The 13868-nt window shown below is 32.7% G+C and overlaps 1 protein-coding gene across 3 annotated transcripts; it reads left to right on the top strand.

Moving 5' to 3' along the window:
- The first annotated feature begins 396 nt into the window (after window positions 1-396).
- On the top strand, window positions 397-12475 carry LOC116345315. 3 transcript variants are annotated; one of them, XM_031774571.1, is made up of 7 exons: window positions 399-693; window positions 10312-10486; window positions 10574-10728; window positions 11141-11386; window positions 11678-11815; window positions 12094-12222; window positions 12379-12475. In XM_031774571.1, exons 1-7 carry the CDS (start codon window positions 640-642, stop codon window positions 12469-12471), a joined length of 990 nt encoding a protein of 329 aa, XP_031630431.1. In that variant the 5' UTR covers window positions 399-639; the 3' UTR covers window positions 12472-12475. The 3 variants fall into 3 exon arrangements, with proteins under 3 accessions (XP_031630433.1, XP_031630431.1, XP_031630432.1); XM_031774573.1 differs by lacking the exon at window positions 12379-12475 and having other exon boundaries at window positions 397-693; window positions 12058-12175; XM_031774572.1 differs by lacking the exon at window positions 11678-11815.
- Window positions 12476-13868: the final 1393 nt, after the last annotated feature.

The raw sequence follows: 13868 nt of genomic DNA, 5'->3' as shown, positions 1-13868 counted from the left end.
ACGATGAAACATTATGTGCAAATCTACAACTGACATACACACAAATGCATCTGCAAACGCTCACTTTCGAAACCTCAATGCGGCGAAGTTCTCTTCCTTCCTCCATCAATCGGTGCCATGAATCAAAAAAGACAAAGCCGATTTATTAAGGCACAACAATGGACAAGTTTTAACACATACATACATACAACAACCGTCGGCCACTCTTGGATTTGTCTCTCTTTCATGCGCTCGCCTAATAGCCACAGAGATAATCAATGTGTTCGCACAAAGTGAACGTCGTGTGAAACACTAAACAACATAAAAGCAAAAGCAGGTAGGTAACAACATGCTGAACGTCTCTAGGAAAGACACATCAAGGTATAATGTGGCGCGATCAGTGATATAGAACAATATTCAGAATCTTATGATCAGTGCGAGTCGATCGTTCGAGCGCGAAAGATCACAAATATCTTCATTCTTCAGTGTTGCCTTTCAAACGTGTAAAAGAAAAAAAAGAAACGAAAACGAAACAACAACATCTGGAAAAAGACGTTAACAGTGACCGTAACCTTGATTACCTTTTCCGAATAGCAAAAGTTATAATTTATTATTATATCGTGCAAAGCATATATAAAGTCCGCGTTAACGAGATTCGAAATGTTTGTTAAATTGTTCAGCATTTGTGCAGTTGTTCAACTGGTTGTGTCACAGGTATGTTTGAATTTCATTCGTTTTTTAAATCAAAATTGCATTATATTATGATAGAAATTTTGATTGACATTTTAAGTATATTGTGATCAAAACAAATTGAATCGCACTAAAAAAAAATTGATGGAAAAGCAAAAAATGGTATGCCATTGATGCGCATTTTAAGTGATTTGATAATAATATTTCGGTTCTACAAAGCACTATGGCAAACCATCACATTGGTTTGAATCGCTTCGAACATTTTAAATTCGGTTATAATCAATTGATTTGCGTATTTGCATTTCGGGTGTTACATTGCTTACATTTGGTCCCAAATCGTGGGTGTTAAGTAGTTTTCATATTGCAACATGTCACAGTAAATTAAATCAATCAAATCGCATGCAAACGAATGACGCAAATGAATTTCTGCTCTAAATGACAAACACAGTGGAAAAACACCATTTTTAAAATGAAATGACCGTTTTTTTTTTTCGTTCACGTGTGCGTGTGTGTGTTTCTTTTATCATATCTGGTGCTTTTGGCAAACATATGAATATAAAATTTATGGCGTGTGGTTGGATTTTCCATCCACTGTATTTTTTCGTTTGACAATGTAACAAAGGTTGTTGAATCATTTGAATGATGAATCGGATAATCAATGGATTGTTACTCATTTCTCTCGTGTGTGTGTCTTCAAATTTCATAAGCAAATTGGCACATACTTCTAATTTGTCGGAAAACTTTATTTTTCCATTATTCTAATTTAAAAGTGGTAATGGACAAATGTCCAATTTTGTCGATCCGTCCATCCGTTATGAACTTTCCAGACGTACAGACAACTATTTTGAACAACGTTTCAGACTTTCGGACTTGTGGCACCATACATATTTGTCTGCGTTCTACACTTTAAGCTTCGGACACATTTTTGTTCGAACTCCGATCAAATTTTTATCTTTCCAATGACTTCATTGACGCATCTACTCGATGAAGACGTAGAAAGGAATTGTTTCGCTTTGTGTAATTTTCCAAATGGACTTTGGTCACACTGCAAATATTTGCAAAATACCAATTTGTGATGTATACTTGTTTCAAGATGGAACTAAAATCTCACACGAATCATCGCCATTTAATTTTACTTATTCTAGGTAAAACGAATAATAAGAGCAGTAATACATTTTGGATATAAATTTCAGTCAAAGCATGAAAATGAGCGATAACACTGTTGTCTGCGCCACATTAAGTAAAGAAAAGTGCAATTGAACTGAAGATTTGCATGTTAAAATCATGTGAAGAAAAAATAAACAAACCATAAGATAATGATGTGGACGTCTTTGTCTGTACAGACTCTGTAGTAATAATAGTAAATCAAAATGAGTCAGCTCACTATTTTTACATTGACATTTAAATGAAGTTCTGGAATTTTTTCTACGTCTATCTTTCCGTGTCAGTGTAGTTGGTGCGACTAAAATAAATTCCAGATGCATGTGTCTACTTGCACATTCGCAGAATATTTAAAAATTCATTATTTATTCGAAATAATAGATTTGGTCTACTTTATATATCTTTTTTTTTACCTACCGTGTGCAATTTTAAAATGAATTTATTTATTTGAAATTGCGAACAAATAATTCAGACATGTATTCATTTAATTGGTATGACGTATGGTTCAACTGGATTAAAGCACATTTTCATTTTGTGTTGGAGGATTATGCACATTCACAATATGGAATATACGCTGCGTTTCGTTTGCGCGGACTAATATCTAAAGAAAAAGCAGAGAGAAAAAAAACAACACACGATGAAATGAATTTATTTTTTTCATTAATTTCCATAGCCACGAATGTTCTCTGGAACACTTGCATGCTTACGTGAACATGTTGTTCTGACGTGTGGTTCATGTTTTCATTAAATTGTCAACTGACGTAAACAATTTACCGTACATGTTGTCATGAGTTAGTTTGTTGAGTAGCAAATCCAAAATGGTTTTACCCAAGATGAAAAGATGACCATTGTTTTGTTGTTATCTTATTATTATTTTTTGTGGCAACTTTTTTTTATTCCTTTTTTTTTGCATTGGTTGTTTTTTATTCTCTGGTTTTAATTACAACATCATCAGAGATCCGAATCAAAATCTAAAAATAGAATTAAATGAAACATATTACGACAAATAAACCTGTTCTTCGAGATTTTTCTGTTTAAATTTTTTTTATTTATTGTGCACTATAATCGTGTGGCGTTCTTGGCGTCTCGCTTGCTCTCTATCAATTCTACATTGCATAAGTACTTGGAAATTGTAGCGAGTCTCTTGGACCGTGTCAATGTTTACTTGTTGTTTCATCTCTCGTTTAAAGTCCACAACGTCATCGTATACGATAAAATAATGATGATTGAGTCATTTCAACGAAACGCCCTTTTCATACACATTCATTTAATGCCAAACTCTTGTCCAATTAGTGCATTTAGACTATATACTGATAAGATAATTCTTTTTCATACATTTGCACACTTCAAATTTAATTATAAGACGATTTTGATGAGCATAAAAAGCAATACAATACACGCAATGCTGTTTTGGTGATGCAAACCGTTGATTAAAAATAGAAAAATTTCATATTAAAAATAAGTTCGAGTCACATGTTGATGTCGGCATTTGAAATGTGTTCAATGTCATTTTATGTAATTCATTCTTAAATCATTCTGTTTAATTAGAAAGCCGAAAAAAGCAGTCATGCATTCAAACAAATTTCAAAAACAATTGCTTATTATTAAGTTGTAATTTCATTAAAACTTAATAATTCAATTGCATACGCATTGATTTTCTTGAGCAATTCACAATATGGAAGAAGGTGTTAACGGCCATCGAACTAGACATTGCGCTTTGTACTAGACATTGTTGTATATTTTTGTTGTTTACATCCGAAAGAGTCTTTTGATATTGCGACTGCATCAAGAGCGTCGCGAATTAACTGTTTTTGGGCATGTAAATGTAGTTGCAAAAACCAATTGGTATTCAATGCAGATAAATGAATATAGTAAATTTCCAGAATGGGCTGAACGGATCAGACGGAACGGATTTATGGCATTGCGTGTTGATTTCGATTTCATTGGTTGCGAATGGTTTCACTTCTTCTTCTTTACCTTCAATCACAGTTTTGTTGTCTCAACTTTTGTGTCATTCGTTGATTTGTTAGTAATTGATTCAATTTTTGCGCATCTCTTCACTGCGATTGTTCTATGTGCGATGCGTGAACGTGATTATTTGTAAACGCACATTATATGTGGATTTTTAATGCATACCGATTTCAATGCAAATCGAAAATAAATACACCGGCTTAAATTTCAAATTGAATACATAATTATAATGGAATAATAAATCAATGTATGTTCGTTGATGTTTGTTATTTCTTATGCCAAAACAATTGGTGTCATGTGTACGTATTTGTGTAAAGACCTTATGAGGGATTTAACATACCGCTGGTCGCATTGCAGCAATAACAACTTCTGAATGGTACATCAAGCAATTAATGTTCGAAAGTAATTACGTTTTCAACCATAAAGTATACATCTCCATGTGTGTGTATAGCATGTAATTTGTTTTTCGGTAAACGCAATTGAACCATTCAATTTCATTTTTCGCTGAATTAATTAAATTCATAGTCCGTTCATCGCAAAATGTTCAGTCGGTTGCATACGATTAAGATTAAAAAAAAAAAGCTTCAGTTCCACCGATTTGTGTAAATATTTGAATTGGAGAGCGCGCTTTTGCTCATACGTTTGCCATTCAAATCAGAGATTACAAAACTGAAGAAGCGATTTTAATGCTCAACTTTCGGTCATGCATGCATTGTGTGCGCTCAATTTGTTGTGGAAAATAAGCAGATATCGAATTGAGTTTTTGATATACGTATTTAATCGCATTATGATTGCATTGAATTTATTGTATTGCGCATTGGTGGCGAAAAACACACACACCGAGAGAGAGAGAGAGAGAGAGAGAGGTAAAATAGAGAAAAAAATCTGACGATGAACGATGGTGGCATATTTATGAATAGAATCAAGCAATTTGCTCTGAAAAGAGAGCGAACGAAAGAAAAGATAAAGAAATTTTTCTTTTGCTAGTCTCGCTTCGATTCAAAAAGCGATTTGTTGGGGTTTCCTATTATCCATGGCTTAAATACAATTCGGATTTTTTTTTTTCATTTCGCCATTCCATCTGGTTATTTCCAAGACACACAAGTGCTCAAGAGAAAAAAAATGAAAGAAATGAAATAGGCAAGAAAACCTCGATCTATTTCAAACAGATGCGTACCGTAAAAATGCGCTGACTTTGACCAATTCGGTTTCACGTTCATGTTAAACAAACATCTTTCATGGCTGTACCAAAGAATTGATTCTATGTTGGCAGTCATACATTTGGATTATAATTTAAACATCGCGCACAATTTTTCGTTCATCCAGACATATATGCACAACATTTATTCCATGCCATCGTGTCTGCTTTTTGCTATGGACGAGAAAAAAAATCCATTGATCGCATGAAAAACATATACACACATAAAAAAAAAATTGAACAAATTCGAAGAAGTTAAAGAAAAAAAAAACGCAATGTACCGGTCGAATGCAACAAATACGGCGTGCGCCTTAGAACATTCAACGCAATAAAATTGTTACTTTGAAATGCACAAAAAGTGTCTAGACATTGAAAAATGTTCTCTTCGAAAACAAAAATACGGTCCACTGTATAATACAGTTTTTAGTAATTTAGTAAATGGATTTGGTGTTTTCTTTTCACTCTCACCCAAACTGTCTTACACTTTAAATCATTTTCAGATCCAAAATGCTTTATCAAGCATTCAATGTTGTATACACGTTACCAATCTTGGTAGCAATTCAATGTGCACTCAGTGTGTATAGGTAAATTTCGGCATTGAATTTCGTTTTATAATTTTGCACGAACGGCCTTCGTTGCCGTCCCCATCACCACTTTCACCTTCAATATTTCTGTGCAACGCGAAAAGTTTTTTATTTGCTGTCAATTTATCGGCAATTCACTTTGGTTTCGTCGTGTGAAAAATATGTGTTGGCGTTTGATTGCTTACCATCGACTCGTTTGATCACTTTTTCTCATTATTTAACCGGTTCATCGTTACATTTTTTTTCCCAATCAAATTCAATTTCCGAACCCTTTTAACATCAAAATTAAAATTTTCCATTCACATGTGTTGGCCAGGTATTTGCAAGTTTGAAATGTGAAATGCGATTTTTTTCCACTTTTCATCGAATATGGTGTGTTTTTCTTCATTTTTCCCTCCGAACTTAAACGCAATGAAAATCCCAATTTACAGACTCACTGTAAATGGAACGAAAAACGGGATTGCACCGAAAATGCTTGCACATGGTATATTTATCTTCGTAATTAATCCAGCGCTTTACGCTTGGAATAAAAATATTTCATTTTATTGTGCGCCAATTTTACGTTCCAAATTTTTTAACAATAACAAAATGTAGAGCACTTGGCTGACAACGGCAAAATGAACAAAACCAAAAATAAATATTGCGATGTGTCTGTCTTTTAGTCGTCCTATACATTCCAAAGTGGTTACATAGTATCTAGAATACACCTGTTGCTGCTCTCCAAACAAACCATATGTGTATTATGTGCTTAAAGTGAACTCTAAGAGACGCATTTCAAATCAGCATTCAGAATTCTATTTAGAAACTTTTCCAACCAAAGCGAATAAGAACCAGTCACACTCTTAAGCGAGATGATTCGTCCGTCGTTTTTTCTCTCTCATGTTTTTCGTTCTTTTTTTTCAACCTATTTAAATTCAGTCAGCAACGTTCTGTCGGTCTTGATCATTTTTGTTCGCAATTTTATATGCTACCGCGCATAGAATTTCAAATCAAAACTTTGATGATGATACGTTAAGAGAGAAAAAAATTTGCAATTTTACTGCATAAATTTGTCATAGTCACTGGATTAATATTCCACAATGACAAATAAATTCTTGCCACGATAACTCAGTAATAAAAGAACAAAGTGAAACATAGTCGACGACTGGCTTTTATATATACAAACAACTACATTTCATTGGAATTTATTAAAATACAATTGAACGTCTCTATCATCATACATTCCATTAAATGGATAAATAAATTTTTGTAGAGACAATAAAACACACTTAACACACATTTAAATTCAAATGCCCACCGCACATTATCAGAGCATGAATATCTAATGTTTTTTTTTTAAATGTGAAACTGTGAAGGTTAAAATTTTAAATACATGATGGAATCGTATGCTTAATTAGTGAATTCTATTATTCCATAAAGTGTATTTAACAGCAAATTGCATTGATTAAATTGATAGCGGAGATTCATGTGTCTGATCTCGACTGTGAACACTTAATCACATCGATTTAAAAACGCATTGAATTAATGAACAATTGAAAATCAGTCGGGTTAATTATCGGGTTGTATTAATACACAATGTTACACATCGCTGTATTTGTAATGCGGTAGCAAAATGATTTTCGCCAAGGTTTGTAGCTTATTTACATCGAATATTTTATTCGTTTCTATTTTCTGGTGCGTGATAAAGATATCATATTTCACACAAAATAGTGCATCCTTACAAAATGAAAATCGGAAAATGAATAATTTGTGCATATTTTATGTGCGTTGATTTTCTTAGAAATTGAATTGGTATAGAAACTGGCAAAAAAGGAAACTGGAACATTTGAACAAACATTTCTTCGCAGTAGAAAACTCAAAAAACAGTGGAATTTAAAAAAAAAATTCTACAAAAACTTTGCATTGTGAAGTCAAATATTTTCAAAAGGCAATAGTATCTGAGTGTGAGAGAAGAAAGATGTTTCCAAATTTTATGCAAATGATAAATTACGTTCCTAACCCATTGCGAATGTTTGAGTGCATATGCAAGACGTATTTCTGTAAGTGTTTGGAAAATTACTGGATATATCCGCTGAATAGCCAGTGATTTTTGTTTCGATTTTTGTCATCCAAACGACATTTTTTTAAATTTCGAAATCAGAAATAACATTCTGATTCTGAAACACCGATATCGCAAGTTTTAAATCTTGAAGCGAACATTTGGGGGTTAATATTATGAATAAGGTTGGTTCTTCTGCTCATCTGTCATGAATAAAATCATAAGTTTTGTTAGATGCCAAGAGAGAATGAGTGAAAACAAGAGAAATAGCATGAAGAAGCCAAAGTTCCTTGGTTTTCGTGCATATTTCAGCTACAAAATTGGGGGAGAATCATTGAAATAGTGAACAATTAAGTGAATTTATTTCTCAAGACCGAACTCAACGCAATGGCAATTTACAATGAAATAATCATATATTTTACAGCATAAACAATGCGTAAGATGTTGAGAATTTTCACTTCAATGTGCGCTAGAATAAATGTTTTTTTCTATTAAGCTGTATTCTATTTTGTTTAATTGTTCTTTAAGGTAATTTACAAGCAATACACTACTCTATTGAGCATATTGATTATTACTGATTGCTGCACGGCACCGTACAACAACAATATTAAACTATATACAACAATTCAAGTTTTTAGTTGAATTTCATCTCAATGTTATTGATTTCGGAAATTATAACAAATATCAAATAATCGGAGGAAGAGAAAACCAAAATTGACCGATTTTTAACGATTAACAAATTGAATTGTGATCAATTAACATGTCTGTCACATCTGATAAAAATTCGAACGAATGGTTGATGATGATATATTATTTTGTTTAATGAAATTATCACATTTATTCGTTATGCCGTTGCAATCGAAATGTGGTTTTGGTTTTTTTTTCTTTATCGAATATATTTTATATGATATCAATTTAAAATGTTAATTGTCGATAAAATTGAGAGAATTTTTTGATTTTACGATGAAATCATAATATGGATGAAATGTTCTGTTCTATTCAGGTCAAGAGATTAAAGAAAATATACGTAATATACCTTGGTTGCAAATTGTATACATATAGAACATAGATCTACTATAGAAAGGCAATAAAAATTTTGAGGGATGAATATACTTAAGTGGTATTATTTGCCATTCACTCGCGAATAAGTGAAATAATGTTTGACAGAGATTCATATGATTTTCTACCCCCGCCCCACATAATAATCTATTGTATATACACTAGGTTTATAGGTATCACCGTTTTACTCGTTTACGATAAGTTTATTGTTGGCTATAAAATGATTTCCGTATGTGTGTAGAAATGCTATAGGCGAGAATAAGAGCATAGTACATCTAGTTTTTCAAAGCGCCCTCAAAACCACTTTGATGATGATGATTAATCATTCATATAGTAATGCCGTATAAACTGCTGTCTTTATCGACGTACATATTCATTATATATATATATAAAACAACAAGGATTATGATGAATAGCACTATCAAAATAATTACCTGTAAATAATTTGAAATATTTCTCAGTAGTTTATAAGTAGTACAAACCATTTCAATTTTCTTCCGCATATAAAAAGAGATCTTTTAATCAATTATTAAACTAATCGTTTCTTTTCATTAAAAGATAGAGCTGTTTTGTGTTTTATTGTTCAATTTTTTATTGCATTTGAACGAAATCATCATTTAACAATTGTCGACGATAAATATTGTAGCTCAGTACACACGGTCTATGAAATAATCAATCGAAAAAATTAGAGTTATGATTTCGCTTAAATCCTGCAAAAAATAAATCACACTGTCTTTATTCGGCACATAACTGTCTTCATATTTGTATAGTCAGTGGAAGTTTGAATTTTTATCGTTTCTCGTTGCAGTTGTTCTTGAAAATTTCAACGAATTTTTTTTTGGAAATGTCAATGATAAAACTTTTCGGGTTTGGCGCTCAAATCTAACAATAATTGTAAAAATGACTGATGAAATTTTAAAGAGTTTCAACGAAAATCATCAAGCATTGTTTCAAAACCGGAAACGTTTTGGTCTTAATTAATGACATGGCAACGAAATTTGAAAGATAAAAGTCGTTGATCGCCTTAATTTATCCAAAAATATTCATACTACACGATTTTATGGTTAAAATCACACATATATTTGATATACTGCATCGGTACACCTTTCATCGTTTGATAGAGCGCGAATATACAACGTGAATTGATTAAGTTGTCTTGGAAATTCGTTTTTTTTGTTTCTATAAAAAAATACCAAGGTAAACCAGTGCGCATTTAATGACGTGTGTAACATAGCGATGTGTTACTTCTTTTAGCTGCTTTAAAAAAAAAAAAAATCCTCATTTGATTACTCACATACGAACTTGAGCTTGAAATTGTACATCGTAATGATTTATAAAAAATGCTAGCAAGAGATAAAATGGTAGAATTGAACTTGAATCCGCCTATAGTTGACAAACAAGATTGTGAGCGTGTGGAATATTTTATGAATAAATTCACTAACTATACCGTAAATTAAATACGAGAAATAAAACAGTCCACATTTGGTAGCGTATTTTTGTATCTCTCTGTTTTCATACATTGAACGCTTTTATTGTGTAATAGCTAGTTCAATTGTGATTGATTCATTCAAGAATTAGTTTTGGTTTTAACACTTTTCAATTGAGTTTTTTTTTCCTTTTTTCTATTTCAGGATCTACCAATCACATTCAAAGATGGTAAAATCGGTGTGAATTTTGGTGGTTACCACGCTGAAGCTGGCTTGGGAGGACTTTTAACTGGTAATGCAGCACATGGAGGTCTTACTGCTTCGGCTGGGACACCTTATGGTCAAACAGCTCACGCTGGTCTAGGTGGAAATACTGGTCGTAAGTTTTTTTTTTCAATTTCCAGTCTTTTGTAGTTGAAAAAAAAGATCGCAAAAATAAAAAAAATATGTTCATGAAATGTTCTAGCCAATACTCGTGGTGGTTTATTTGCCGGTGCAAGTGCTGGAAATGGGGTTGGGGCAAGTGCATCTTTGGCTGGTGATTTAAACAATGGTGGTTCATTTGGTGTTGGTGATGCCGAAGCTCATGCTGGTGGCATTTCAAAGAGTGTCACAAAAACTGTAAGTACAAATGTAGAATCGAATGTTGAGTCGAATATTGGCACAACCGTAGACGTAGAAGCACCTGTAGTCGTAGACACAACGGAACTTCAAACACAAACAAAACCACAATCAATCTACACCGAAACACAATCTGTTAATATCCAATCCACAACTCCTGTCGTTCAGATTGAACAATCTGAACAAAGTACTATTTTACAAACTACTCCTTCTACCACTACCACTACTACTACTACTACCACTACCACTTATTTGGAACCTGAAACAACGGTAAATAACCCGTCAATGATTGCAATTTTTTATCTATGCTTTCACTTTCATTATAAGTTCCATTGTTTTGTGTGTTTCTAACCTCTTTGAATATATGTTTATATGTGTGGTGCTCGAAACATTGTTGATTATTTTTGATTAGGTTGCATCTGTACCGGCTGGTGGTATAACATATTTACCGGCACCTGGGCCAACACAAAGTGAAACAAATGTTGATGCAAGCCCAAGTTCAATCTCAAGCTCGTCGATCGATGAAGATGATAACGATTTAACAGACAATAAAGTACCACAAGTACCAGCTGTACAACAACAAACTGTTACACAAATCGTTAATCCACCGGCCACCATAAATGTACAAAAGATTAAGGTTCGACCACGTCCACAAACGGTACGTACCAAATAATAATTAGATATATTAAAATTTGGGACTGATTTCTTATTCTTTTTCTGTTCAAATGGTTTTAATAAAAAAAAACACAAAATTTCTGTTGTTATGTAATCTCTAAAATTCTATCATTTAAATTGTTGCACATTGCATGTATTCTATGTATCGTCACATAAAAACCACATAAAACCACACACCAATGCGGGAAATTCAACAAAAACCACAAATCCACAACACTTGACATGCACGTACACACATACACACACGCACACACACAAAATACGGCCCACACAGTACACGGTTGTACAAAAACAAGTACAAGTTCCCTCATATGTAACATACCAACAACCGGCAATCGTCAAACAAATCCCAATTCCAGTTTATCAACCGGCCGTTTTTCATAAACGCATTCAAATTACAGCACCATATCAGGTAAATGAAATCAACTTCATAGTACGTAAAATGACATGTGTGTGCACATTGAAATTTATCTGTGGTCTCACTCTATGCATGGGTAATTTAGTTCTCTCTATCTATCAGCATCATGCAGATGGACTCTATTTCACTCACTTTAAATTCTATAATATTAGAACATATTTTGTGTGTAGAGAATTGCATGTTTTACACCGCGAGAAAAAACAACACAAAAACACATTTAATTGTTCTCTTTTTAGGACTTGAATTTTGATGTATACTTTCTTGGTTTTTAGGTTGTGCAGCGCATTGAAGAAGTTCAAACGAGCACCGCCGGACCAACAACAACAACAACATCAACTACACCCCGACCACCGTACGTCTACACCTATGATAAGCAAAAAGTTATCAACGAAATCTTCAGCGTAAGTAATTTTATTATTTTGCCCTTTAATCAATCTGTAACTGAACGATTTTTTCGCAAAAATACAATGTTTCACTCAAACCATAAACCACACAAACTTTATCATGCAATAAAACTTATTCAATTTTTCTCTTTCTCTATCTTTATTCTGCCACAGATTCCCATCCATGCACTCCGTGCTGTCAATGAAATTATCAACGCCAAATTGGCTGGCGGTTATTCCGTTCAAAAAACCATCACCTACAACTGAATAAGAAAAAAAAATTGAAAAAAAAACAGTAAACGAAACCAAGCAATTTTATCCGAAAGCAATTAGAATGTACGTTGTACGGTCTCTCCTGTGTGTGTATTATTCGAATAAGTTTTTACGTTTAATTTAGCGTTTTTTTTGCTCTCATTCTATGTATAACTCGATTTAGTTTTTAAAATGAAAAACACAAACCGAATGCGTTTTCATTCCAGATTGTTCAAAATTTTAATTTAATGAAAAATAAAAGTAAAAAAATTTGAAAAGAGAAAAGAAATTGCATTTTTTCTAGATGAACAACTAATTTCAAATTCAAATTCCGATACGAATGTGGCCAATTATATTAGACAGCGGTGCAATCCAGCAAGAAAACATGTAAAGGGGTAGCTAAAATATCTAAATAATGAAATGCCCATGGGCATGAACTTACTGTCCATGGTATGGATAAAACTACTCGGCATAGTTTAATCTTTTTTTACAGTGATACAGCATGCTAATGTGTGAATCGTCCGATGTTATTATGTATTGGATGGATTTGTTTTTTTAATCTGTTGAAGCTATATAGCTTTTGACCGCAGGGGTCACGTTAATCCTTTGAAACAGATTTGAAATGATTCTTCTGTAAATTTCGAAAAATCTTCTTTTAGCTTTTCAATTTTTTCTCAAATCAAATTATTTCAGACAACTTCAGAATTGCTAACTTCAAAAACAATGGTTGATGCGTGTATTTTATGGTGCAAAATGGCCAAACTGAAATGAATAGAGCATTATTCGTTTTTTTTTAAATCCTTTTATTAGCTATTCTCGATTTAAAGTCATTAATTTTTCACTTGTTTTTTTTCAATTCTAAAGTAAGTTTTCGATTGAAGCTTATTGATAGCAAATCAATATGAAACTAAAATCAACATATACATGTTTGTTCATTTATGCATATTTCATACAAAATTGATTATCAGTCATCGTGCGGGTGATTTTTGACACTTCTATATTTGATTTCACAATTTAAAAGCATTTGTTTATTTTTGTCTTGAATATGTTGGCTCTCTATCTCGCTGCCATATTGATCTAGATATTGATGGATAAAGTTTGCAAAACAAGTCTCAATTGCATTGTTATCGTATATTCTATAAAAGCTGCCATTTTATTACACGATTGTGAACGATATTTTAACATGCAAAAAAACAATATTCCTGAACACTGTCATAAGTTTATTTCGATGTTCGGGATTTGTGTGAGATTTGTGTGAGTTTGATATTGAGAGACATAGAAATAGAGCTGGAAAGATAGTCATACATATTTACTCTGAGAAAATCTCAATTGATTTTCAATGGAAAAATTATGATAAAAATGGATGCAAATGGTTCGATGGATTTGCATTTTGGGAGATAGAATGTTGTCTA

This window comes from Contarinia nasturtii, unplaced genomic scaffold, assembly GCF_009176525.2.
Source record: "Contarinia nasturtii isolate CC-2019 unplaced genomic scaffold, AAFC_CNas_1.1 Cnas_scaffold_1240, whole genome shotgun sequence".
Lineage (NCBI taxonomy): Eukaryota > Metazoa > Arthropoda > Insecta > Diptera > Cecidomyiidae > Contarinia > Contarinia nasturtii.
Note: the sequence above shows the minus strand (reverse complement) of the source record. Positions and strands in the feature narration are given on the sequence as shown.